The 22613-nt window shown below is 50.0% G+C and overlaps 2 protein-coding genes across 4 annotated transcripts in view; one reads left to right on the top strand and one right to left on the bottom strand.

The window, feature by feature from the left end:
• Window positions 1-7687, top strand: part of Hdlbp (high density lipoprotein binding protein) — a 56993-nt gene extending 49306 nt beyond the window's left edge. For all 3 annotated transcript variants that reach the window (XM_051190832.1, XM_051190834.1, XM_051190833.1), the window contains exons 22-28: window positions 593-697; window positions 926-1060; window positions 2049-2192; window positions 4516-4701; window positions 4999-5115; window positions 5358-5486; window positions 5593-7687. In XM_051190832.1, the coding sequence (XP_051046789.1) occupies window positions 593-697; window positions 926-1060; window positions 2049-2192; window positions 4516-4701; window positions 4999-5115; window positions 5358-5486; window positions 5593-5679 (903 nt within the window). In that variant the 3' untranslated portion in view covers window positions 5680-7687. The remainder of the gene's footprint in view (window positions 1-592; window positions 698-925; window positions 1061-2048; window positions 2193-4515; window positions 4702-4998; window positions 5116-5357; window positions 5487-5592) is intronic.
• Window positions 7688-10543: 2856 nt separating this feature from the next.
• The window catches only part of Ano7 (anoctamin 7), a 28706-nt gene continuing 16636 nt past the window's right edge, over window positions 10544-22613 (bottom strand). Inside the window, exons 14-23 of the mRNA XM_051190831.1 lie at window positions 22458-22560; window positions 20632-20743; window positions 20418-20472; window positions 18972-19069; window positions 17612-17745; window positions 16530-16735; window positions 16298-16440; window positions 11300-11390; window positions 10782-10901; window positions 10544-10618 (exon numbers count right to left, since the gene is read on the bottom strand). Coding sequence (XP_051046788.1) covers window positions 10544-10618; window positions 10782-10901; window positions 11300-11390; window positions 16298-16440; window positions 16530-16735; window positions 17612-17745; window positions 18972-19069; window positions 20418-20472; window positions 20632-20743; window positions 22458-22560 — 1137 coding nt within the window. The remainder of the gene's footprint in view (window positions 10619-10781; window positions 10902-11299; window positions 11391-16297; window positions 16441-16529; window positions 16736-17611; window positions 17746-18971; window positions 19070-20417; window positions 20473-20631; window positions 20744-22457; window positions 22561-22613) is intronic.

Raw genomic sequence — 22613 nt, 5'->3', positions numbered from 1 at the left:
GTTAGGACCTAGCCTTTCAGGCCATAGCCGTGGAGTCTGTAAAAGGATCTCATTAGCATATGGTGAATGAACTCCAGCCTCTCTTCCATTCCTTCCCCAACTGAAGTAGATAAAGTCTACCTCAGGTTTACCATAACCATGAGTTATGTGCCAAACCCTGTTGTAAGCATTGTGGCACCACCGTTTACAGAATGTCTGCATGGAAGTATCTGTTGACTGAGGGGAGTGGTGACAGACAGCACATGTTGGGACTTGAGTGCAGATAACTGATCCATCTGTCCTTGCAACCCACACAGGCTTTGGCAAAGTTGGCACAAACACAGAGACATGCCAAGAGTTGGGCCTCTGTGTGCTGTGTCTTCTTCCCACTGGGCCTTGGCCTGCTACAGTGCAAAAGTAGAGTGTGAGGTGCAAGAGTAAATCCTGTCAGCGCTCCCGGTCCTGCCTTGTTCTTTACGCACTGAGATCGCGTGGTCACACTGCGTGACAGGTTTCTAAAAGGGTACATTGTTGTCTGCAGGACTGTTGGCCTTGAGTTTATGAGGCCATTCTGCCTTCAACTCTTAGCCTGATCTCTGCATTGTCCTTGTAGGCACTGGTTCCAGTCACCATTGAGGTAGAGGTACCCTTTGATCTTCACCGCTACATCATTGGGCAGAAAGGAAGTGGGATCCGAAAGATGATGGATGAGTTTGAGGTAGACCACGTTCACTGTCGGCTATACTACGTGGGGCCTTCATCTGAGAAAAGCCTGTGATTCTCTTGAGTGCTAAGTGTCCTTCGTCAGCCCATATTGGCTCTGCCTCCTTTGTTTGGGCAGTCAACCACTGACCTTCCCAGTCTCCCTCAAATCCCCCAAGGCAGGTGAGCATCACTCCCTTTGCATCTTGGTTCCCTAGACATCAATTTGACTCTGTTGTGACAGGTGAATATACATGTACCAGCTCCCGAACTGCAGTCAGACATCATCGCCATCACCGGCCTTGCAGCAAATTTGGACAGGGCTAAGACAGGGCTACTGGATCGAGTAAAGGAGCTACAGGCTGAGCAGGAAGATCGGGTAAGCAAGAACAAGGCTGCTTGCCTTAGAGGAGTTGGGGCTGAGCAAATTCCAGACACTAGGGCAGGAGGTGAAGCCAGGTGTCATGGCTGTGTTGTCAGAATCTGGTGGTTCTGCTGTGGGAAAGCTGAAGGCCTAGCTTTGAGTTTCTTTTACACCCAAAATGAAGAGAAATACTTTGATCTATCAGCCAGCTCCTACAAAAGGGGCAGAAGATAGTACCTTTGGTAGAGAGCTCTATAGAGAATTCTGAGAGACTGCTTAGGAGTTAGGAGGACTAGAAACTGACTCTAGGTCAGAATGTGACTCTAGGTCACAGAATGTGAGAGGGCTGGGTGTGTGAATGTGTGCTCATGCATGCATGTGTGCATATGTGCAGCACAGCCCAGTAATAGCACAGCTCAGAGGCTTGCATACATTATGACTGGTCTGATGCAGCTCTAGCCTTAGGCTATGGAGGTCCTGAACTATATCTATCCTGTGGACAGATAGTTAGGCTTTTACTGCCTTTTGGCCTCTTCTTTATGCATGCCAGCCCTAGTTCTTTTAACTAGATTTTATTTTTTTCAAACTGAATCATCTGATCGATGGTTCATAAATTCAGAAAGTAGGAATAGAACTGAGAAGGGACTGACCGTCTTACCCATCTGGACAGGCATCAGCCTGTTCAGAGCAAGTTACCTCCTAGGTAAGGCATGAGCAAGACCTCTCTATAGCAGATGTGGACCACCAGAGTTAAAGGCCTCCTGTTAGCAGGCATTAGTTTCTGACTTATGAAGATCAGGCTTGAGCTGGGTGGTGGTGTCATTTCAGAGGCAGGTGGATCCCTGTGAGTTCCAGGACAGCCAGGACTACAGAGAAATAGGACCTGGTACAAGTGGCTTAGCTTTACAAACAAGTGTTCATACTCATTCTCTCCCTCCCTCTCTTTTCCTCTCTCCCCTCTCCCCCTCCCCCCATCCTCTGCCACATTCTCACTTCATTGTAGGCTTTAAGGAGTTTTAAGCTGAGCGTCACTGTAGACCCCAAATACCATCCCAAAATTATCGGGAGAAAGGGGGCAGTGATCACCCAGATCCGATTGGAGCATGATGTGAACATCCAGTTTCCAGATAAAGATGATGGGAACCAGGTAAGATGATTATCTGAGATGTTGTGGGCCCTTGCCTTGACCAACATGAATTTTGTTTTGTTATTTTTGAGAGCGGTCTCTGTAGCCTTGGCTGTCCTGAAACTCAGTATGTAGAATAGGCTAGTGTTACAAGATATTTGATCACACTGTTAATATAATTAACCTTGGATCAGGGAGCAGAGCCAGTGACTAGTTGTCAAGAATTAGCCATAGAGAGTACAGAGGACCCAGAAAGATGGGTGGAGAGGGGGCACAGGAAGGGGGTAGGGAGGAACTTAGAGGCTCATGGGCCTTTTTGGTTTGGGACAGATAGATGTTCTCTTGCTGGTTCTCCAGCTGAAAGGAAGGTGGTTGCTTCTTGGCTTCTCTGACGTAGCAATTTTTTACCTCTATTGGAAAATAGAACAACTTAGATGCAAACACACTAGCCTTGAAATCACAGGTCTATCTACCTCTGCCTCCTGAGCATCTGATTTCAGCTCAAGTTATGGACCAGGGCTTCGCACTTGCCAGCTGTGTGCTTCCTCTGTTTGTGGTATAGGGCAGTTTTAAACTCACTGTGCCTGATTTGGCACTCATGACAGCCAAGCCTGAACCTCCAGCTGGGTCTACCAGTGCCCCAGACTATGTGGCCAGGCTTCACTGAGCTGCTGGAAGCAGGTGGACCAAAGCCAGCCAGGTCTTGAATCTCTGCATCCCCTGTTCATTCCAATTTCGATGGCCCTGGTGAGCTCTGCACAGCCTCCTACTATATATACATAAAACCGGACGAAGGGTAACTTGTTGCCACCCTGGTTGGCAGATAGTCTCATTCCACCTCACCTCCAAGTCTGTTTATGGCTTGCCTTCCTTCCTTCCTTAGAATTTCCCTCTCAAGTGACCCTCCATGAGTGGTTCTCGTGCTCTCCAGCTGATACCTTTGCCTTCTAGGCATGGGCCAGCTCTGCTTTAAAATCTTTGAAGGCCTGTGGCCATGATCACTGTACCCAGAAGTGCAGTAGGAATAGCTCTAGGGTGAGCACCCTTCGGCTGAGGTCTCCTTCCTTTTAGTGTGTGTGTGTATGTGGGTTGGTGTTTTTCCTGCCCATGTGGGTGCTGGGAATTGAACCCAGGTTCTTTGAAATAGCAGCAGTGCTCTCCAGCCCTGCCTTTCCATTTACTTCCACATCAGTCACTCAAATTCAGTTGACTTTTTAAAAATATGTGTGGGTATTTTGTCTGCCTGTGTGGCTATGCACCTGACGCTAGCCGAGACCAGGAGAGTGTCAGATGCCCTGGAAGCTGGAGTACAGATTGTTAGCATGGAGTACAGCTACCATGGCAGTGCTAGGAACTGAACCCAGGCCCTCTGTAAAAGCAACCAGTGTCTTAACAGCTGAGTTCTCTCTCCGACCCTCAATTTGGAGGGTTGGACATTTGGGTTGGGGGGGGGGGGACATGAAATTAAAAAAAAACATATGTATACAATTATGTCAAAATATAGTTTGTGGTCCTCACCATGCCTTATCTCCCTCCAGTTTCCCTGTAATTACTAATTTTTGTAGTAGTTGCTTTACCACTTTGACTACTTAGCTAACCTATGAGCCAAGTGTGGGGTAGAGCAGACACATCTCTTTGTTAATGTATGTATAGGGGCACACATGCCACAGCATGTGTGGAGAGGTCAGAGGACAACTTAACAGAGGTCAGTTTGTCTTTCCACCATGTAGGTCCCAAAGATTGAATTCATTGGATTTGGCAGCAAGTGCCTTTTTACTATATACATCACACACCCCTCCTTTCTGTCTTTCATGGGTTTTGGGAAGAAATGAGGGCTTACTGGATGTTAACTCTGTGTGTGGTTGTTTTGTTTACTGTTTTGATTGTGTGTATGTATGTGCACCATACGTGTGTACTACCCACGGAGGCCAGAACAAGTCATAAGGACAATTGAGCAGCTTTGTGAGGACCAAACCCAGGTCATCTATGAAAGCAGTGCCTTTTCTCCAGCCCAGGATTTTAACTTCTGACTTTAGATTATGCATACTTGTGTGTGAGCTCACCAGTGCAGGTATCCACAGAAGAAGGCCTCAGACCTCCTGGAAATAATCACTGCCTAACATGGGTGCTAGGAACTCTGGTCCTCTGCAAATGTAGCAAGCACTCTTAACTGTAGGACCACCCTTAACCCTCTATCCTGTGGTTTTACATCAGCCACCTCCCCTAAGGTGAGATCTGATGCATCACACAGCTGCACATCCACACCAGCCTACTAGGTCAGCACACTGTTATGCTGGGGTGTCCCGGAAGAGTCCCACTCTTTGACTGAATTCTCCATTTTAAGCCTCAGGACCAAATCACCATCACAGGGTATGAGAAGAATACTGAAGCAGCCCGTGATGCTATCTTGAAAATTGTGGGTGAGCTTGAACAGATGGTTTCTGAGGATGTTCCACTGGACCACCGTGTGCATGCCCGCATCATTGGTGCCCGAGGCAAAGCCATCCGGAAAATCATGGATGAGTTCAAGGTGAGTCCAGAGCCAACTGAAGCTCTTCCTTGTTCTAAGGTGTTAAGACAAGCTGTAGGACAGAGGCAATCAGGCTCTCTGCTATGGTCTTCTTCTGCAAGATAGGACAATCACGCACACACTCAGACCCTTTGTTCAGGAAACCAGGCAGTGAAGAACCCTAAAACCAAACTTTAAGATGTGCCTGGATTCAGAGGGCAGCCTTTCCCTAACTGAAAGGAGTGTAGTAGTGGGCCTTAGTCTCCAGTCCTCCCTTCGATGCTGCATTTGACACTGGTTTGACCCTGCTTCTTCCAGGTGGACATTCGCTTCCCACAGACTGGCGCTCCAGACCCCAATTGTGTCACTGTGACCGGACTCCCAGAGAATGTGGAAGAAGCCATCGACCACATCCTCAACCTAGAGGAGGAATATGTGAGTCCTGAGTGGGCGCGTCGTTGGGGGCCCTCAAGCTGAGCTCTTAGACACCCTGTCCCTCACCACCTAGCTGGAGGCCTGGCCATAATCCTCCAGTGACAACCAGGTCACTCACTCACATGCTTCCAGATGCAGGGGCAAGTGGGTGTGTGGGCAGCCCCATGGTATAGCTGTCAGAGGGCGGGCGGGCGGGCTGGCTGTAGACTGACCAGCACCCTGCCCCTGTGCTGTCCATGCAGCTGGCTGATGTGGTGGACAGTGAGGCGCTGCAGGTTTACATGAAGCCCCCAGCACACGAAGAGTCCAAGGCGCCATCCAAAGGTTTTGTGGTGCGGGATGCTCCCTGGACCTCCAACAGCGGTGAGAAGGTGAGAAGGCACTCGGGGCTGCCTGAGCCCTACGGGCCAGACTGCTAGGGGAGTGGTGTGGGTGGTGTTGCCACCGGTACTAAAGTTGTGTCTTCCCTCCCCACAGGCTCCTGATATGAGCAGCTCTGAAGAATTTCCCAGTTTTGGGGCTCAGGTGGCTCCCAAGACCCTCCCTTGGGGCCCCAAACGATAATGATCAAAAAGAAACCTTTCCAGCCTGCTGCCCAAACCCAACCACACAATGGTTTGTCTCAATCTGACCCAGCAGCTGGACCCTCATAAATTGTTGATGCTCTCCCCTTCCCCGAGGTCTCCACGCAAAGCCTGGTGGGCTGGCCTTGTGTGGCTGCTTCTCCAGGCCTGGTCAGCACCCAGCAGGCTCAGGGTCTGCTCCTGATGCTGTGCTCTGGGACAGACGCCACTGTGTGAAACACTAACTTAGCAAGGTATTGGAGCATTTCGTGACCACAGACTCCAGCTTCTGGTCCACCCAGCATGTAGTCAGCGCTCTGACCTTCACACCAGAGCTCCACAGCGGCTAGGAGCTGACTTCCTGTGTCATGACCTCAGGAAATAAATTTCCTTGACTTTATAAAAGCCAAAACGTTTGCCCTCTTCCTTTCCCATTCCCTCCTGCCCGCCACCTGTCGCCCAGACCTTCCTATTTGTGGAAAGCAGTCAGCTTCCTTTAGCTGTCAAAATCTGCTTAGCACAGGCTACAGGATAGGAGGAAGGCATGGTTTTGGACAGCAAGAGGTCAGATGTCCTGGTGATAGAGGTAGAGGGTAGCCTGGGTCCTCAGACAGGGCTGATGACACCCACTTGGGTTCTGAAAGCATCAGGGGTTCCTACTGCAGCTCCGGCCTCGTGAACTGATAAATATCCCAGAGGCATGGCTGTGTGCCACCTGGGTTCCCTGTGGCTGTCACAGTAGCCTGAGGTGGCTTGAGACTTTGGGGGCAAAGGGAGGTAGAGGCTGGCTTCTCTTTGGTGGGGGAGGGGGCTTGACCCTAAGTGACAGCGTTTGGCCTCTGCCTCACCCAGACACCGTGTTCAGTTGCCTTCTTTCTACCTCAGCCAGCGTGATAGTACTCTCGTGTACCACCCCGGGCTCTTCTTGATTGAGACATTTCTGGTGATTCTTGCCATTGAGTTTAGGGGGATGAAAGCTATTGCTTCCTCTCAGGCCACATGGTTAAGGGGCTGGTCCGGAGCAGGCTGCTCACTTATTCCCGTCCAGCCTGACCATGCAGCTTCCGGCAGGCACACCTGATGCTTTAAGCAGTCCTGCGGGACAGTCTTGGGCAGGTGTCATCAGTAGAGGTTATGACTTAGCATGGATTAGAAGGGCCAGGGCAGGGAGTGCAGCTAGCTGAGGGAGGCCTTCTCTCGGGCACAGGAAGTAACCAGCCCTCACCAGGAAAAGTCCCCAACAGAAGTGTCCCTCTTGTGTTGTGGAGACTGAGGACAGGTCTTTTATTTCCAGGTCATCTGATCAACTAGTAACATGCCCTGTCCCAGATGCCTGGGTTCCTAGAAAAGCCAGCCTGTGCCCATCTCCTGGCCTTCCCTGGCAACTGTCACTTCTGATGTGATGCCTCTCACCCAAGTCTTTCACTCTCCATTTAATAACTCAGGCTTGGCTACCTGTAGACTCCTAAGTGGATCCAGAATTGCTTTTCAGGTCTAACCAGTTCCCTGTAGATGAGGCAGTCCCACATGTACCCATTTACAGGAGTGGTACATATGAGACTGGGGACACCTTACTTCTCCTGCCCTCCTGCCCCTCATCTCTCTTCATTGTCACCCTACAACATCCAGTCTCTTCCCAGCCCCCGAAGGTAAAGTTTAAATTATCACCACGATTTTGCACATCTCCATTTATTGCTAAGCGCTGTAAACGTAAACCCTGCCCTATACTGTTGAGGGTCTCAGTCCTTTTCTCTGATTGTTAAAAAGGACTATGAAATTGTGCCCGGGTCACCTCCCTGCAGCCTCCACGCTGTTGAGGGGTCTAGGCAGAGATGGGGAGTATCCTTTCCTCCTTGTTGAATGTCTTCCATGTCCTATGTTTCCATAGCTACATCCATCCCTTGGCCTTAACTTTGGAATTTGGAGATTATATGCAAACATGTGTAAAGGCTCATGAATATGGATGACACTGGAATTTTATAAATTCTAAAATAAAACCCGAAACCAGATGCAGTGTGATTGAGACTCATTTTCTGCAGTATATATCTCTCTCCTTGTGACAAGTGGTAACAATGTCCCTGGAGGATTCCCTAATCCATGCTGTGATTCTCTAGCAATCCTTAGCACTGTTCCCTTCTGTCCCTTCCAATGGGCTGTTGAGTAGTGTCTTCATGAGGAAGTCTTGCCTACTCCTGCACCTTGACCCAGACTCCCACCCCAGTCAATGGCTGCCCTAGAACTGGTAACTGAGACAGCTCTGCCTGGGGAGCAGCATGGTGTTTACAAAATCAGCAACATCCCCAGTTTTCTGCTGACATTCCTGGCAGGCTCTCAACACCCAGGCTGAGGCTGTTGGGTCTAGGGGCAGATCTCTGCCTGTTAATCAGTGGGAGCTGAGAGGGAAGGGCATGGAGGAGGCAGAGCAAGGGTAATGAAGTAACAAAAGCCACTTCAGTGCCCATGAGATAGAAGATCCCGTTAAACTGGCTAAAGGAGTGAGAGCTAGGCGGCTTGTAACCCAGTGTCTCCATCCCAGGATATGCACCCTGATTGAGCACACCTGCAGAACGGCCCCACAGTGGGTGAACTCTCAGGTCCCAGCAGCCAATATGCACAAGACCCTGGTGTGCAGTGGTAGTCAGAGTCCACGGCTCACTCCTGGCTTAGTTGTTCTGGACGGGTAAGGCATGGACCACCCTGCATTGGTTCCAGCATTGTGTTTACATGAAATTCTTTCCGGTAAAACAAGCATTCTCTTCTGTTTGGGTAAAGATAGAGCCAGTGAAGTGGCCTAGCCGGTAGAAATGCTCACCGCATGCATTAGTTACTTTTCTGCCACTGTGATAAAGCAAGGCACTTTCAGAAGAGTTTATTTCGGCTTATGGTTGCATGGGGTTAAAGCCTGTAGTAGTGGAGACAGCATAACAGCAGGAGATGAAAACTTGCATCCTGACCCATAAATATGAAGCAGAGCCCAACTGGAGTAACACTTTCTCAAAGCCCACTCCTTAGGACTCCATCCAGCAAGGCTGTCCCCAAATAACAGCACCAAGTGGGGACTGAGTATTAACTGCCAAAGCCTATGGGGGCCACTTCTCGTTCAAAGCACTCCACTGCGCAAGCCAGACCTTCATTCATTCCCTAGAGCCCACAGTGAGAGAACTCGCCCCACATTTACTCGCAATAGGAGATTTTAAAGACTAGAACAGCTGAACAGCTTGAAGAAGGTGCGTGTGCTGCGGGTAGTAAGGTTTTACCTAGCAACTGCACTCATTGAACTGGCTAGGTTGTCCAGTAGCCATGTAGGTTGTCCAGTAGCCATGTGCGCGAGCCTCAGTAGGCAGCCCCATCCTATGTCAAATGCCAGAGTAAGCACAGAGCCATGTCTGAGGCCGAGAGTTGACAAAGTTCAGCAATGGGTAGGTGGGTGAGCACGGGGTTTGGAAAAAGGATTCCAAAGAGAATGTGTAAGCTTCACGCAGCCTTTCCAAAACTGCATATACCTCTTTTCACCAGTCCTAACAACCCTACAGAAATGAGCCCAGATCAGTAGTGACTTTTAGACCTTTATTCCAGCATGGTTGAAGAGGAGCAGGAGTGGGCAGCCAAGTTAGGAAATAGGTGGCAATTAACAGTTAACCCAGCTAACATGAGGCAAGCAACAGGAAAGGGCCCAAGTTGTACCCAATTTGAAAAGTAATTGTAAACACAGAATGGAGGTAATGGGAAAAGGCCCACCAGGTGTCACAGAAATCTGCTTTCTGGTTTTTCTTGTTTCTTGTTTCCACTATAAGGGCCTAAGGGCCTTCATTCCACAGCCTTCCCCCTTCTGAGCTTGCTATGCACTGAGTCCCTGGCCTAGCACTGGAAGGCACAGGGGACAAAGCGGGTTCTGTAGAGGCCCTTGCTCTGTCGGGATAGAGGCCAAGACACAGAACCCAGAGACCCTGGGGAGTTAGGTATGAAAGGAGGGGCAGATGCAAGCTTCCTACTGTGACCTGGGATGTGTATTGGGTCTAAGGCAGATGAGCAGACATGTCCTGACCACGTGAGGAAAGGCAGAAGGTAGATCTGGAGGCATGATCTGATCCTCCACTATCACAAGGAACGCTACAAAAGAACCGAATAGAGCCATGAGGAGGCAGGGTCTAACCTGCTCAGCTGACAGAGAGTTATTGGGGGGAGGTGTCAACAGTAAGCAACCTCCTGGTCACTTAAGTTTCAGGAATACATACAGAGGATCCCTAGCCTTTGGTTTAGAGACAGGAAACAGGGATCCTCCCTGTTGGGAACAGGAGAAAGTCATGGGTGAGGCAAGGCAAGGACAGATTCTGAGTGCAATGGCCAGCAGTGTAAGAATGAGCCACAGAAGCCAGCGGTTCACACAGCCCCTTTGACTCGGGACACGGGACAAGTCATTGGCTCATGGAACTTAGGAGTGGCAGTATAGGAGAGCACCCTGAAGGCCAACGGATGTCTCTCTAAGCACTGCTGCTCCATTTGGGTGGCCTAGCAGTATGTGTGAGCCAAAGACTGGCGACCAAGGGTCATGTCTAGTCTAAAACAAGTGTTGTGGTTAACGAGCTGGAAATAGGAGCGTGGCCATGGACATGCACCATGAACTGTCACCTAGTGCTTCTTCAGCAGTCTTCCAGGCAAGTGTTAGCTTCCAGGAACCCTGCTGTGACCTCAGAGGTGGAGGAGACAAGGTCACCAGTCCATCCCCCACCCCCACCCCAAGACAAGGTTTCTCTGCCCTGGAACTAGCTCTGTATTCCAGGCTGGCCTTGCACTCACAGAGATCCACCTGCCTCTGCCTCCTGAGTGCTGGGATTTAAGGCATGTGCCACCACTGCCTGGAGGTTCTAAGATCCTAGGCTGGAAGGCACAGACTCTGAGCTTGGGAGCTGGTCATCCTTCGTTGTTGCTCCAAGGAGAGCCTGTTTTGAAGAAAGTGAATTGTCAGACTGGCTACAGAATAGAAGTGATGCTAAAGCCCTTCGGGCCTTCACCCACTCTAGATGTGCTGCCAGGACTGACCAGGAGGAAACTAAGGTTAGTCACGTGGCCAGAGAGCAATAGAGGCAGGGCTTGGATGCTCACCTCATTCTCAGCCAGCGCCTGCTTAGCTAAGTAGTATTCCCGCTTCACCTTGATCTCCACAGACTCTGGGATGTCAGGAACCAGGAGGTCCAGAAGGCGGCCAATGGAGAACACCACGTGCTGGTGGTAGAAGCCCCACCCACCCAGCCCTTGGTAAAACTTTTGTAGCCTTCAGGGGAGCACGCAGGCTCCCCAGGTGAGTGAAACTGCTGGAGGAGCAGAGGCCTGCAACTCAAGAGACTAGGGTGTATGGCCCTTCAGATTTCCCCACAGCACCTTGCAATCCTCAATGGATGCACTCAATGGATGCTAGCCCATGAGCCAGGGACAGAGGTCAGCAAGGGAAAGTAAGATGCACAGAATTTTGATGGGCTGGGAAAACAACAGGGCCGTTCCTTTGGTCTTACTGACCCTTTCCATGCCACAGGCTTAGCTTAGGTTAGGCAAAGCAAGTCAGTTAAGTACAGGAGCCAGCAAGAGGATGGGAGTCATTGAAAACTTTCAGATGCCTTGGATACCTCAAACACGATGACAAAGGCCAAGCGGATGGCCAGGAGAGTCCAGTAAGTCTGGGAATAGTGTCCATCATCATCCCTGAAAGCCCGGTACCTGCAAGAGACACAAGACTCAGGGTAGTGCTCTAGCTGGCAAGTGGTCCATCTAGAATCAGCCTTTCTGTTTCCGCTCCTCTGCCTCTGGTGCTGCCCACAGACCAACTTTTTGCCAATGGTCCCTGAAATAGGAATTACCTCTAGACAGGGACTCTGATAGCATCTTTAACTGCTAAGGTCCTCAATGGGTGGATGCAGAAGGTTGTCTTTTACCCCACTGGGTAAGCTACAAATATCTTTAACAGATGTAACTGCCCAATAAGGCTTCTCCAAACGATGTCCATCTACTTATACCCAGAAGATATAATCTCTACAAGTCAGCAGCTGCTTTATTCCCTTACCACAGTGGTTCTTTTGGTTTTCTGGGACAGCGTTCCACTGTGATAGCCCTGGCTGTCCTGGAACTCAGAGGTCTACCTGCCTCTGAGTGCTGAGATTAAAGGTGGGCGTCACCACTGCGGGGCCCACAACAGTAAAAACCTGTGGGTTGTGACCTCTTTGAAGGTCAAATGACCCTTTCACAGGGGTTGCCTAGGACCATCAGAAAGCACAGATATTGGGCTGGAGAGATGGCTCAGAGGTTAGGAGCACTGGCTGCTCTTCCAGAGGTCCTGAGTTCAATTCCCAGCAACCATATAGTGGCTCACAACCATCTGTAATGAGATTTGGATGCATGCAGACAGAACACTATATACATAATAGATAAATAAATAAATCAAGGAAGGAAAAAAGGCTTAGATATTTACATTACAATTCATAACAGTAGAAAAATTACAGTTGTGAAGTAGCAACAAAAATAGATTTATGTTTGGGGTCACCACAACATGAGGAACGGTATTAAAGGGTCACAGTGTTAAGGAGGTTGAGAGCCAGTGCTTTACCAGAACATGCTGCCTTTAGCTACTGCACTATCTCCGACCAGCTTATCTTTTGACGTCTTCCTATGTTTGTGACGCCGTAAAGAGAGATTTCCACACTCCAGGAAAGGCAGCCCTAGGGAACCCTGTGTGGTGGGGCAGGGGTGAAATCTTAAATGTTAAAAATATCAGGCTGGAGATCAGGCTCAGTGGTTAAGAGCACTGCCTGTTGGTCCAAAGGTCTTGAGTTCAATTCCTAGCAACCACATGGTGGCTCACAGCCATCTGTAATGAGATCTGGTGCCCTCTTCTGGCCTGCAGGCAGAACACTGTGTACAAAATTTAAAATAATGAATCGTTAAAAAATAAAAACACTATCATTATCCAGGCTGTGGTGGTGGTGCATGCCTTTAGTCCCAGCATTAGGGAGGCAGAGACAGGTAGATCTCTGTGAATTCGAGGCCAGGGTGTACAAGATCTAGTTCCAGGACAAACTCCAAAGCCACAGAGAAACCCTGTCCTGAGAAACTAAGAAAATAAAAAAATAAAAATAAAAACATCATTGAAAGCAAAAGTCCTTGTTATAGTTGGATCTGGAACACCCCTGAAGTTCCATGTATTGAAAGCTGATTCCCCAGCAGGTAGCACTGGGGGGCGGAGGGGGGGTTAGAAACTTAGGCAGTGCCTGGTTGGGGGAAGCGTCTGCCTGGAATCATGTCTTTGGAGAGTGTGCTTAGCCTCCAGCCCCGCTATCTTTTCCCTGCTCCCTGGCTGTCATCACGTGAGCATTTCCGCTCTGCACACCTCTGCCTTACCCACAGTCCCCAAACAGAGACACCAGCAACCATGGCCTGAAGCCTCAGAGACCACAAGCGAAAATAAAACTCTTTCTCCTTTCTCATTGTTTGTGTCTTTACAGGGAGGGCATAGCAAGTCACAGATGAGTAGTAGTTCCCAAAATACAAGCAAAATGACTTCACCTGTAATTTGTATTTGTTATTTGAAGGACAAGAACACAGAGAAATATTTTCATAGAGCTAAGAACTGAGGGGCTGGAATGGCTCACAACTGTCTATAACTCAAGTTCTAGGGAACTTGATGTGCTCTCTCTCTCTCTCTCTCTCTGTGTGTGTGTGTGTGCGTGTGTGTGTGTGTGTGTGTGTGTGTGTGTGTGTGTGTGTGTGTGTGTGTGTTTTGAGACTGGGTCTCACTATGTAGCTCTGGCTGTCCTGGAACTTGCATTGTAGACAAGGCTGGTCTCAAACTCATAGAGAGACCCACCAGCTTCTACCGCCTAAGTGTTGGGATTTAGGCATTTGCTACTATGTCCAGCCTGATGCCCTCTTCTGATCTTTCTCTGTGGGCAATGTAATTATGTTGTACACATACAAACACACAAGCAAAACACACATAAAAATATCTTTTGGGGCAGGGCTTTAGCCCAGTGGTAGAGTGCTTGCCTAGCAAGTGCAAGGCCCTAGGTTGGATCTTCAGAAAAAAAAAAAAAATTCTTTAAAAAATATAAAGAACTGACTAGCATGGTAGCACATGCCTGTAACCCCAGCCCTTGTGAAGCTGAGGCTGGAGGATCACTGCAAGTTTGAAGCCAGCCCAGTCCACATAGTGAATTCCAGGGCAATGGGGCTAAATACCAAAACTCTGTCTCAAATAAATAACAAAAACCTAAGCCTACCCATCTCATATTCTTCCTGAAGAAACCACTTAAAAGATGCTACTCAGTAGGAAGAACAAGGTGCTCAGAGGGAGGACAATGCCTACGAAGCACCTGCAGGACCAGCAAGGTGGCTCAGTGGGGAAAGGCACCTGCCATCAGTCAAGCCGGATGGCTGAAGTTCCATCCCCAGGTCCCACATGTTGGAGGAGAGAACCAACACGTGCAAGGAACAGTTACAACCTCAGAGTTAAGAAGATACACCATTAAGTCTGATTAGCATAACTAAGAATATTCTGTGTTTTTAAATAAATCCAAAACTCTGTAACAAGATGGAGTTATTGTATTAAATACCAAATAGGTGGGTGGAGATCACTGTGCAGGAGAAGGGGGCTTCATTGGGAAATGTATAGTTAAAAATATAATGGAGAAATAAGAATAAAAGGCAAACATCTCTGAAAAAATTAAGAACTTTGGGCTGGAGAGATGGCTCAGAGGTTATGAGCACTGGCTTCTCTTCCAGAGGACCTGAGTTCAATTCCTGGTACCCACACAGTGGCTCACAACCATCCGTAGGCCTCTCCTGGCCTACAGGGATACATGCAGGAGGAACGATGTATACCAATAAATAAATAAATTTAAAAATTAAGAACTTCAAAATACATATAACAAAAACAGCCATCTGGAGAAAGTGACATTACGTTTTACAGGAGTTTGGATCACATCTATTGGTATTAATGGGCTCAGTGAGGAGGGAAAGGGAAGAAAGGAGAAAATCAAAAGGCAAGGACCCAGGCCTAAGGGTATATCTGTAAACATGCTCCAAAGTTAAGAAAATGTTTTCAAGCTCTTACAAAACATGCAAAACCCCACTGTGATCAGATCACTAATAGAAGACTCAAAAAATGAGATACATACATCAACTCCCAATCAGTGTTTGGGTTGGCTGGGTTTGTTTGGTTTTTAGTTTTCCCAAAAAGAAAACCTAGGAGCTGGAGAGATAGCTCCATTATTTGTAATAGCCAGAACCTGGAAACAACCCAGATGCCCCTCAACCCAAGAATGGTAAAAGAAAATGTGGTACATTTATATAATGGTGTACTACTCAGAAGTAAAAAACAATGATGTCTTGAAATTTGCAGGTAAATGGACAGAGCTAGAAAAAAACATCCTGAGAGAGGTAACCCAGACCCAGAAAGACATATATGATATGTACTCACTCAGAAGTGGATATCAGACATAAAGCAAAGGATAACTAGCATACAGGCCACACGCCAGGGAACCTAGGCAACAAAGAGGACCCTAAGAAAGACACACCTGGATCCACCCAGGAGGGGGAAATAGATGAGAGAGAGAGAGAGAGAGAGAGAGAGAGAGAGAGAGAGAGAGAGCATTGACTGCTTTCACAGAGAACCTGGAATCAATTCCCAGCATTCACATGGCAGCTCACAACTGTCTATAAACTTCAGACCTGACACCCTTACACAGACATACATGCAGGCAAAACATCAATGCACAGCTGGGTGGTGGTGGCACATGGTATACGGTAGTCAGAGACAGGCAGATCTCTGAGTTCAAGGCCATCCTGGTCTACTGAGTGAGTTCCAGGACAGCCTCCAAGCTACAGAGAAACCCTGTCTGGAAAAAAACAAAAGCAAGAGCAATCAAACCACCAATTCACACTAAAAAATAAAAATAAAAAAAGAAGAAGGAAGGGGGAAGAGAGTGAGAAAGGAAGAAAGAAAGAAAGAAAGAGAAAGAGAACCCCCTGAAGAATTAGGGAACCTACTCCTAAGTAACTCCTGTCAATCACTGTTGAACCAGTAAAGGAGACATTTGACTTTAATAAGACTCCAGGCTACTACTAAATGTGTTGAAGTAAATTCTGACATAAGTTTGTTTACTGATACTTAAGAAAGAAAGGGGTGTGCATTTTCAACTCCAGACACGGGTAATAAAAATAAAAATAAACTACATATGGAAGCCAGGCTCCAGGGGCCCTGGGGAACTAGAGGCAAGAGAGTAACTCAGCTACATAAGAAGTCAAGGCCAGGGGCTGGAGAGATGGCTCAGTAGTTTTAGATCCCTTGTTCTTGGAGAGAAATTAGGGTTCAATTCCCAGCACCCACATGGTCACTCACAGTCATCTGTGTCCAGTTGTTCTGGCCTTCCTGATCACCTATACACTTTTTTGGCAAATTCAGATACATCAAATCTTAAATTTCTAAGAATTCGAAGCCATCCTTAGATTCATGAGAGACGTCTCGAAGACCAACCAAAGAAAGACCATATATCTCAGAGGTGATTGCAGGCATCGGGGGAGGAATGGATCAATAACACAGAAACCGGATCTGCTCTCTTCTGCCCAGGGCTCACCTGCAGGTGCGGTTGTGGGTGGCGGCGAAGGTGGGCGGCGCGCGCGCCAGCGTGAAGTTGAGGAAGCCGCGCAGGTCGGGGGCGCGCGTCCAGCGGTAGTAGGCACGCGGCAGGAAATCGGAGGAGAAGGCCAGCAGGAAGGCCTGCGGGCGCGGGGTCAGCTCGCCGTCAGCAGCACCCCCATCCCGCCCCACCCCTGCCCCACCCAGCAGGCGCCCGGGAGCCTGCTCACGTTGCTGATGACCGCGAGGTGTGTGAGCCCCGCAAGGATATGGAACCAGATGCCGATGTCCTGGGCGCGCTCCGCCACCGGGCGCCTGTACTCGCACACGAACTTGCGCGCGTCCAGGCGGATCTCCACCCAGTTGTTGAGCAGGGCAAAAAGCGGTGCCAGCGGGCAGGCGGCCACGAAAATGGTGACGAATCCGAACTGCAGCACTGACAGGCAGGAGCTGGTAAACCTCTCAGACCAACCGTGGCGGGAATGGGGTAGGGACGCCCAGCTTGCCCATCAAAGCAGCAGGTCGTTGGTTTCACCCTATTTCCTCCCCTCCTGTTGTATTCAGTCCAAGGGTCACTGCCCACCTTCCTGACTGGCCCCTGGGCTTGGAGCCCTGATCTGCACTGCTCTGATCTTGGTGTTTCTTGGACGGCCTTGGCCACCCAGGACACTTGAAGTCAAGGACTCTTAATGGCAGGAAGGAAAGCAAAACCTGTCTCTGGCTGTAGAGCTACTGGCCCCATTTTATCTCCAAAGGTAGCTTGAGTCTTCTGTAAAATTGCTAGCGATGTCGTCAGATGTCTTTGTGTAGGGCGGGAGGGTACATAGTGTCAACCCGATTCCTGTAACCCACCCGGTTTTTTATCCACAGAATGATCCTGCAACTGTAACTGGTTATGCTTTGGTTGCCAGGCAACTCAGTCATGTATTCTGCTGAGACACTGGGCTCACTAAGTTATGACTGTGCCAGATCTCCCTCGTCTCAGTCAGGCAAAACCCAGCCCTCAAAACCATCGCACCCCTCAAGCCATGGGTTATGGGCCACTACTTGGCAGTTTCACAACTTTGGAAGCTGCTGGAGGAAACGAGTCCTCTAGGCTGACATGGCGGGGTACCTCACTTCACATGCTGGAGAATCTTGGCTCTGCCCCGGCATCCCCAGACTTCCTTCCAACCCCTACCCTCGATCTGTTGCCACTGCATCTCTTCTGCTAGGATCTATAGGCCTGACTCCCAGTGCCCCTCCCGTCTCCCAGCTACCTCCCAGTGACACATTGCATTTCAAGGTAGGCCAGGAGCTGTGTGGGTCTTACCCATCTCAAGGTACTCATGGAATAGCCCCTCACAAGGCAACAAATCATAGTCAGCCTCCCAAGGTTCCGGGTGGGCCCCCATGCCAGCCTTCCTTCTCCTGGAGTACAGCTTCTGCCAGCAGCCCTTCAACTTTCTGCAGGAAGGAAGTGGAAGATGGCATGGCTGTCCCCACATCCACCCTCTATTGGACATGATGGAGTTTGCTCTTCTGGTTCCCTGTTGTGTCTTCAAGAAAGTCAACCTGGACCCCTGGAACCTTTGGAGGATGGGACCACAGCAAGGCTAGGAAGGAGCTAGTGAGGGGAACAGCCGAGTCCCAGGAAAGCAGAGGCCATGGTGCCAGGTATGTTCCTTCATCATACCGGGACCACATACATGTGGCGGCATCACACCTGGGGGGGCATGTGTCAGTCCTGGGTGGATGTGGCTTTGTCAGGGGTGGTGAGGGATCATGCATAGAACACGTGTTGCACTGCTATGGTTGTAGCATCAGGGCGAACACTGCCTTTTGGAGGTGTTACTGGGCATCTGGGTTGGCATGGCCTCGGGCAGGAGATTATCCCTGGGCAGAATCTCTGGAGGACTCCAGCCTGTGAGGGATGCCACAGTCCCAAGCTAGAGGGACAGGGATGGGGAGCTGGTCCCTAACAAGGGAACCCTGAAACAGGCATCCCTAGGAGTCAAGCCTGAGGCCCAAGGCCTCCCCATGCTTCTCCTTCTCATGCTGGCTGCCAGTTGTAGGACCCCAAGGCACCTTGAGCTAGCCTGAAGCTGTTGTTGGGAACTCCTTGCCCCAAGGCTGTTGTAGGTACTCTTCCCGTTTTGATACCACACCTCGTGACAACACATCTTGTGACAACCATACCTCGTGACAACACACCCTGTGACAACCATACCTCGTGACAATACAGGGAGGAGCTAAGCCAAAAATTCCTGTGATTTTCCACTGTGCTATAAGTCGGTATTTAAGCCCGTTCTTGCCCCTAAATAAACGGCATTTGGCATTTGGCGTTCCGACTTTGCCATTGAACGAATGACCCGCTGTCTTGTCTTTATTTCAATCTCTAGGCCTTCGCCCGATTCGTGGAACAGATTGTAGCGCGGGCGCTACAGCCAGTGGTAGGAAATACGTGCTGGCCTATGTGGCCTCCTGCCGAGGAACCCTGGCTTCCTCTGACAGGGCTTTCCAGGGACATTGCTGGTGACAGGCTCCCCAACACCCCAACCATAACCACAGATGGGAGAGGCTATCCAGAGAGGTCTGGGGGTACGCCAGGTCCTGCCTGCTCTTTATCCTCCTAGTACAATGAGGAAACCCTGGTCCCTAGAAGCTGCCAGGGCAGGGTGGCGGTGACTTACGGGACAAGGGTCTCTTGCATGTTGTTGATGATCTGCTTGCCCACCATGATGACCAGGAGCTCCTGTGCCAGCTCGATGAGACAGCCTCCAGCCGTACACTGCAGCGGCACAACTTCAGGTTAGCTGAGGGGAGGGACCAGGCACGCACTCGCCTGGCTTTCTTTCTGCCTCCAAGGTGTCTTCCCTCCCATAGGGTGTGCCTGGGGTACCTTGAGAACTGCAGAGGTCTGCCCTCCCTTTGTGCCTCCCTGCCGCTGTAGTTTGTGCCCTCTCATTCCTCAGCCAACTGTAGCCCAAGGAATGCATGCCACGCCCCGGGAAGCTCAGTCCGCTGTGGGACCGTGGGACGGCATTCTCACAGGGTGCGAAACCTTGAGAACTCAGTGCCTGAGCAGCGTCTGGATCCGGCCATTCTTGAGCCACTGAGTCTCAAATAACTTCAAGGTAAGATCAGGTGTAGCCCTTTCCTCACCAAGCCAGTCTGACCTGGGCGCCTCACTAAGAGCTGAGAGCTGCACAATGTGGTACAGCAGCCTCACTCAGGCTCCTGAGGGGGGGGGCAGCTGCTCTGCTTGGCCTCTCCCCACACAATCCCTTCCCCGGGAATGTAAAGGTGGACAGCTTCCCGTAGGGAGGTGAGCCACCTTGCAGTAAGATGAGCTAATGGCCCAGGCCCTGGGAAGATGACTGTTCCCCCTCCTCTAAAAAAAGAAGGGTCTTCCAGATCCGGTGCTCAGGAGTGGCCGCGGGACCCCATGCCCCCCAAGTCCAGCTCCACAGCCACCAGTGGGCAAGTCCAGATGTCCCCACCACCCTGCCTGCACCTCTAATTAATGCTACTTGGCCCTCAGCTAACAAGACCGGAAGTGGAGAGACACATTCTTTGGGTGTCTGGGCAGCACAGGGTCCACTCCTTACTCCTTGGTATTTATGCTTTGGTGTCTTGAAGCTCTTGTTATCGCTTCCAGAGATAACCTACATGCCATACTCTGCAAGGATCACTGCTCATCCCAGAAGCCAGGCTCTCCAGATTCCCAGAGTCCCCAGGTCCCAAAGACAAGCAGAGCACACTAGTGATAGTGTAAGAGGGCAGCCATGGAGAAGCCCAGACAATGAGGCCGTGGGGCACCGCCTCGGTGTCCTCCTAGCCAGCAGGGACCTTGGCAGTACTGTGGCTCACGGGAGGTGGGCACCCTAAGGTGGGCTTAGGGTGTGTATTGGGTTAAAGCAGAGAAGGGCTAAGGTTCAAGGCGTGTGATTCTCTGGACAGTGGTGGTAAATCAGGGTGGTCACGAGTCCTGGAGTCCTGGGAAGCAGCCGTAAGCCTGGCCTCTGGCTGGGACAACGGAGGAAGGCAGGCACCATGAGTGGCATCTAACTCCGGCCTCAGTGGGCACAGGGGGAGCCTAGCCCCCGCTCCCTGGCTGGGTGTGTCAGAACACTCGCCTCTTCATTCCGGACTCCAAACAAGGTGTGGTAGTTGCCTGGGTATCCCACAAACCTAGCAGGGTGCAAGTTATGAGGCTGTGAGGGACTAGATTCTGGGCGTCGTCTCTGTCTTCCCCCCCCCCAGGGCTGGCCTGGGGGAAGCACAGACTTGACCCCTTGACCCCTCTGAGCCACAGGGGAGAGGTGACAAGTCTAGAGGGCGACCACCTACCTGCCCTTGAAGAAGGCAATGTACACAGGCGAGGCGTAGAAGTTGACAAACTGAAAGATGAACACCTTGAGGGTAAAGGCATCCTCGAATGCAGTCTGTGTCCGGTGCATCTCTGTGGGGGGGGGGCTTTCACTCAGTCCCCAGGTGTGCTGGCCCTTCCCCAGAGACCACGCCACCATCCAGGGTGATGAGCAAGCCATATTGTCCAGATATGTTAAAGACATTCATTAAAGGAGGGGGTCAATGCATATATATAGCAGTCCTAAATGTCTAATTTCTAAATTTTCCTCAAACATGTTGATGAAGGTAGTGGTAAATCTTGACTGTCTACTTCACTAGGTTAATTAGATTATTAAGGCATACCTGTTGGTCTGTCCCTGAGGTTGTTTCCAGAGAGTATTAGCTCAGGAGGACTCTAACCTTATCAGTGGATCAATATTATTAGTCAGATGGATCAATAAATAATATTATTGGGTTCTGAATCTTCTTCGATTCCCCCATGACAGCGCCCCTTACCAGCAGGAAGTAGTTTGGAAAGAACGACGCCCGAATTCCCAAATATTGTCTATAAATGTTTGTTTTCATTTAAATGGACTTGGCTATATAAAATAAATAAAAATAATAATAATAATATTGGGATTTGGTGGAAGTTGGGGACTACGTGGAAAAAGCAGGTGCCCTTGGGTCTGTATCACACCTGATCCTGTCCTGTATCCTCCTCCCTGCTTCCTGGGTATCACACTCTCTCTGCTGTGATGGACTGTCACCTCTGAAACTATGGTCAGGAACACATCATTCCTCCATTAAGTCATTCTGTCTGGTGTTTTGGTCACAGTGCCAACAGAGATAACTAATACAATTAGGAGTACCTGGAATCATTGGCCAAGCCCTCCCCCAAACACTGAAATCAAACATTTGCACCCTCATTAAGATAATGAGATGGTTCAGTGAATAAAGGTGATTGCCCAAGTTCCATCCTGTAGCTCCCCTGGGAGGAGAGCACTAATGTGTCATAAGCACACACAAGTCATGACACATGAGCACACATGCACGTATATTAAGTAAATGTAATAATATTTAAAAGTGTGTATAGACAAGGTTGGGAGAGAGAGGGGATGTCCAAGGACAAAATAGTTTCTGCTCAAAACTGAGTGAGAGCTGAACTACAGTGCAAAAATTTGCCAAGACCTATGTGGGAACATAAAAGGTCAGTTGGAGGAAAAGGGGACTCAAAGTCCCACAGTTATGGGGAAACCTATGCCAGGTCCTGCTCCCCTGCTCATCTTCTCGGAACATCGCTGCCTGTGTCCCCTTCCAGGTAAAAACTCCCCCGGCATCCACCCAGAGACCTCCCTTCTCACAGAGTTCCCTTTCCATCCATGATCATTGTACCCTGAGTTTGCTCTGTCCCTTCCTCTCGGGGCCTTGTGGGATGAGTGGTTAGGCCTCCTAGCATTTGCTCCTGGGGAAGTTGAAGACAGAAATAGAAGTAGAGAAAAGTGGCAGTGGGAGAGGTATCTTGCCCCTGGGGACAGAGACGGAGGATGTGTAGACAGCTGGTGACCATTTGGAGTGGTCTGAGCTGGCCGCAGCTAAGCCCCCACCCCTGGGCCATCTGATGGAGGTCCCCCTCGTGTTCCGAGAACTCCACAAGCTTGAGGGATCTTGTAAGGAAGGCAGGCGAAGTAGGTCCCCTGGCGGAGGGCTCTTGACCTCCCTCCTCTCCCAGAGGCCCTTCCTGCTCCTGCATTTTAAGGAGACACCTCTCTGGGAATATGGGTCCATGGCAGCCGCTCCATGTTTGTGTTGATTTGGTCAGTACTCACCCCATCTTGTTAGGACCTGGGCCAGGACCACATAGACCTTGGAGAGGATGACGATGAAGACAAGGTTCACCACTGACCCTGTGAGGCTGGCAATCCGTGGAGCCTGATAGGGAGCAGGTGATCAGAGCAGGCACAGGAGCAGGGTCGGAAGCCCCA

The sequence above is a fragment of the Phodopus roborovskii genome, unplaced genomic scaffold (assembly GCF_943737965.1).
Source record: "Phodopus roborovskii unplaced genomic scaffold, PHOROB, whole genome shotgun sequence".
NCBI lineage: Eukaryota > Metazoa > Chordata > Mammalia > Rodentia > Cricetidae > Phodopus > Phodopus roborovskii.
The sequence above is the reverse complement of the archived record's forward strand: the minus strand, read 5'-3'. Positions and strand labels throughout refer to the sequence as shown.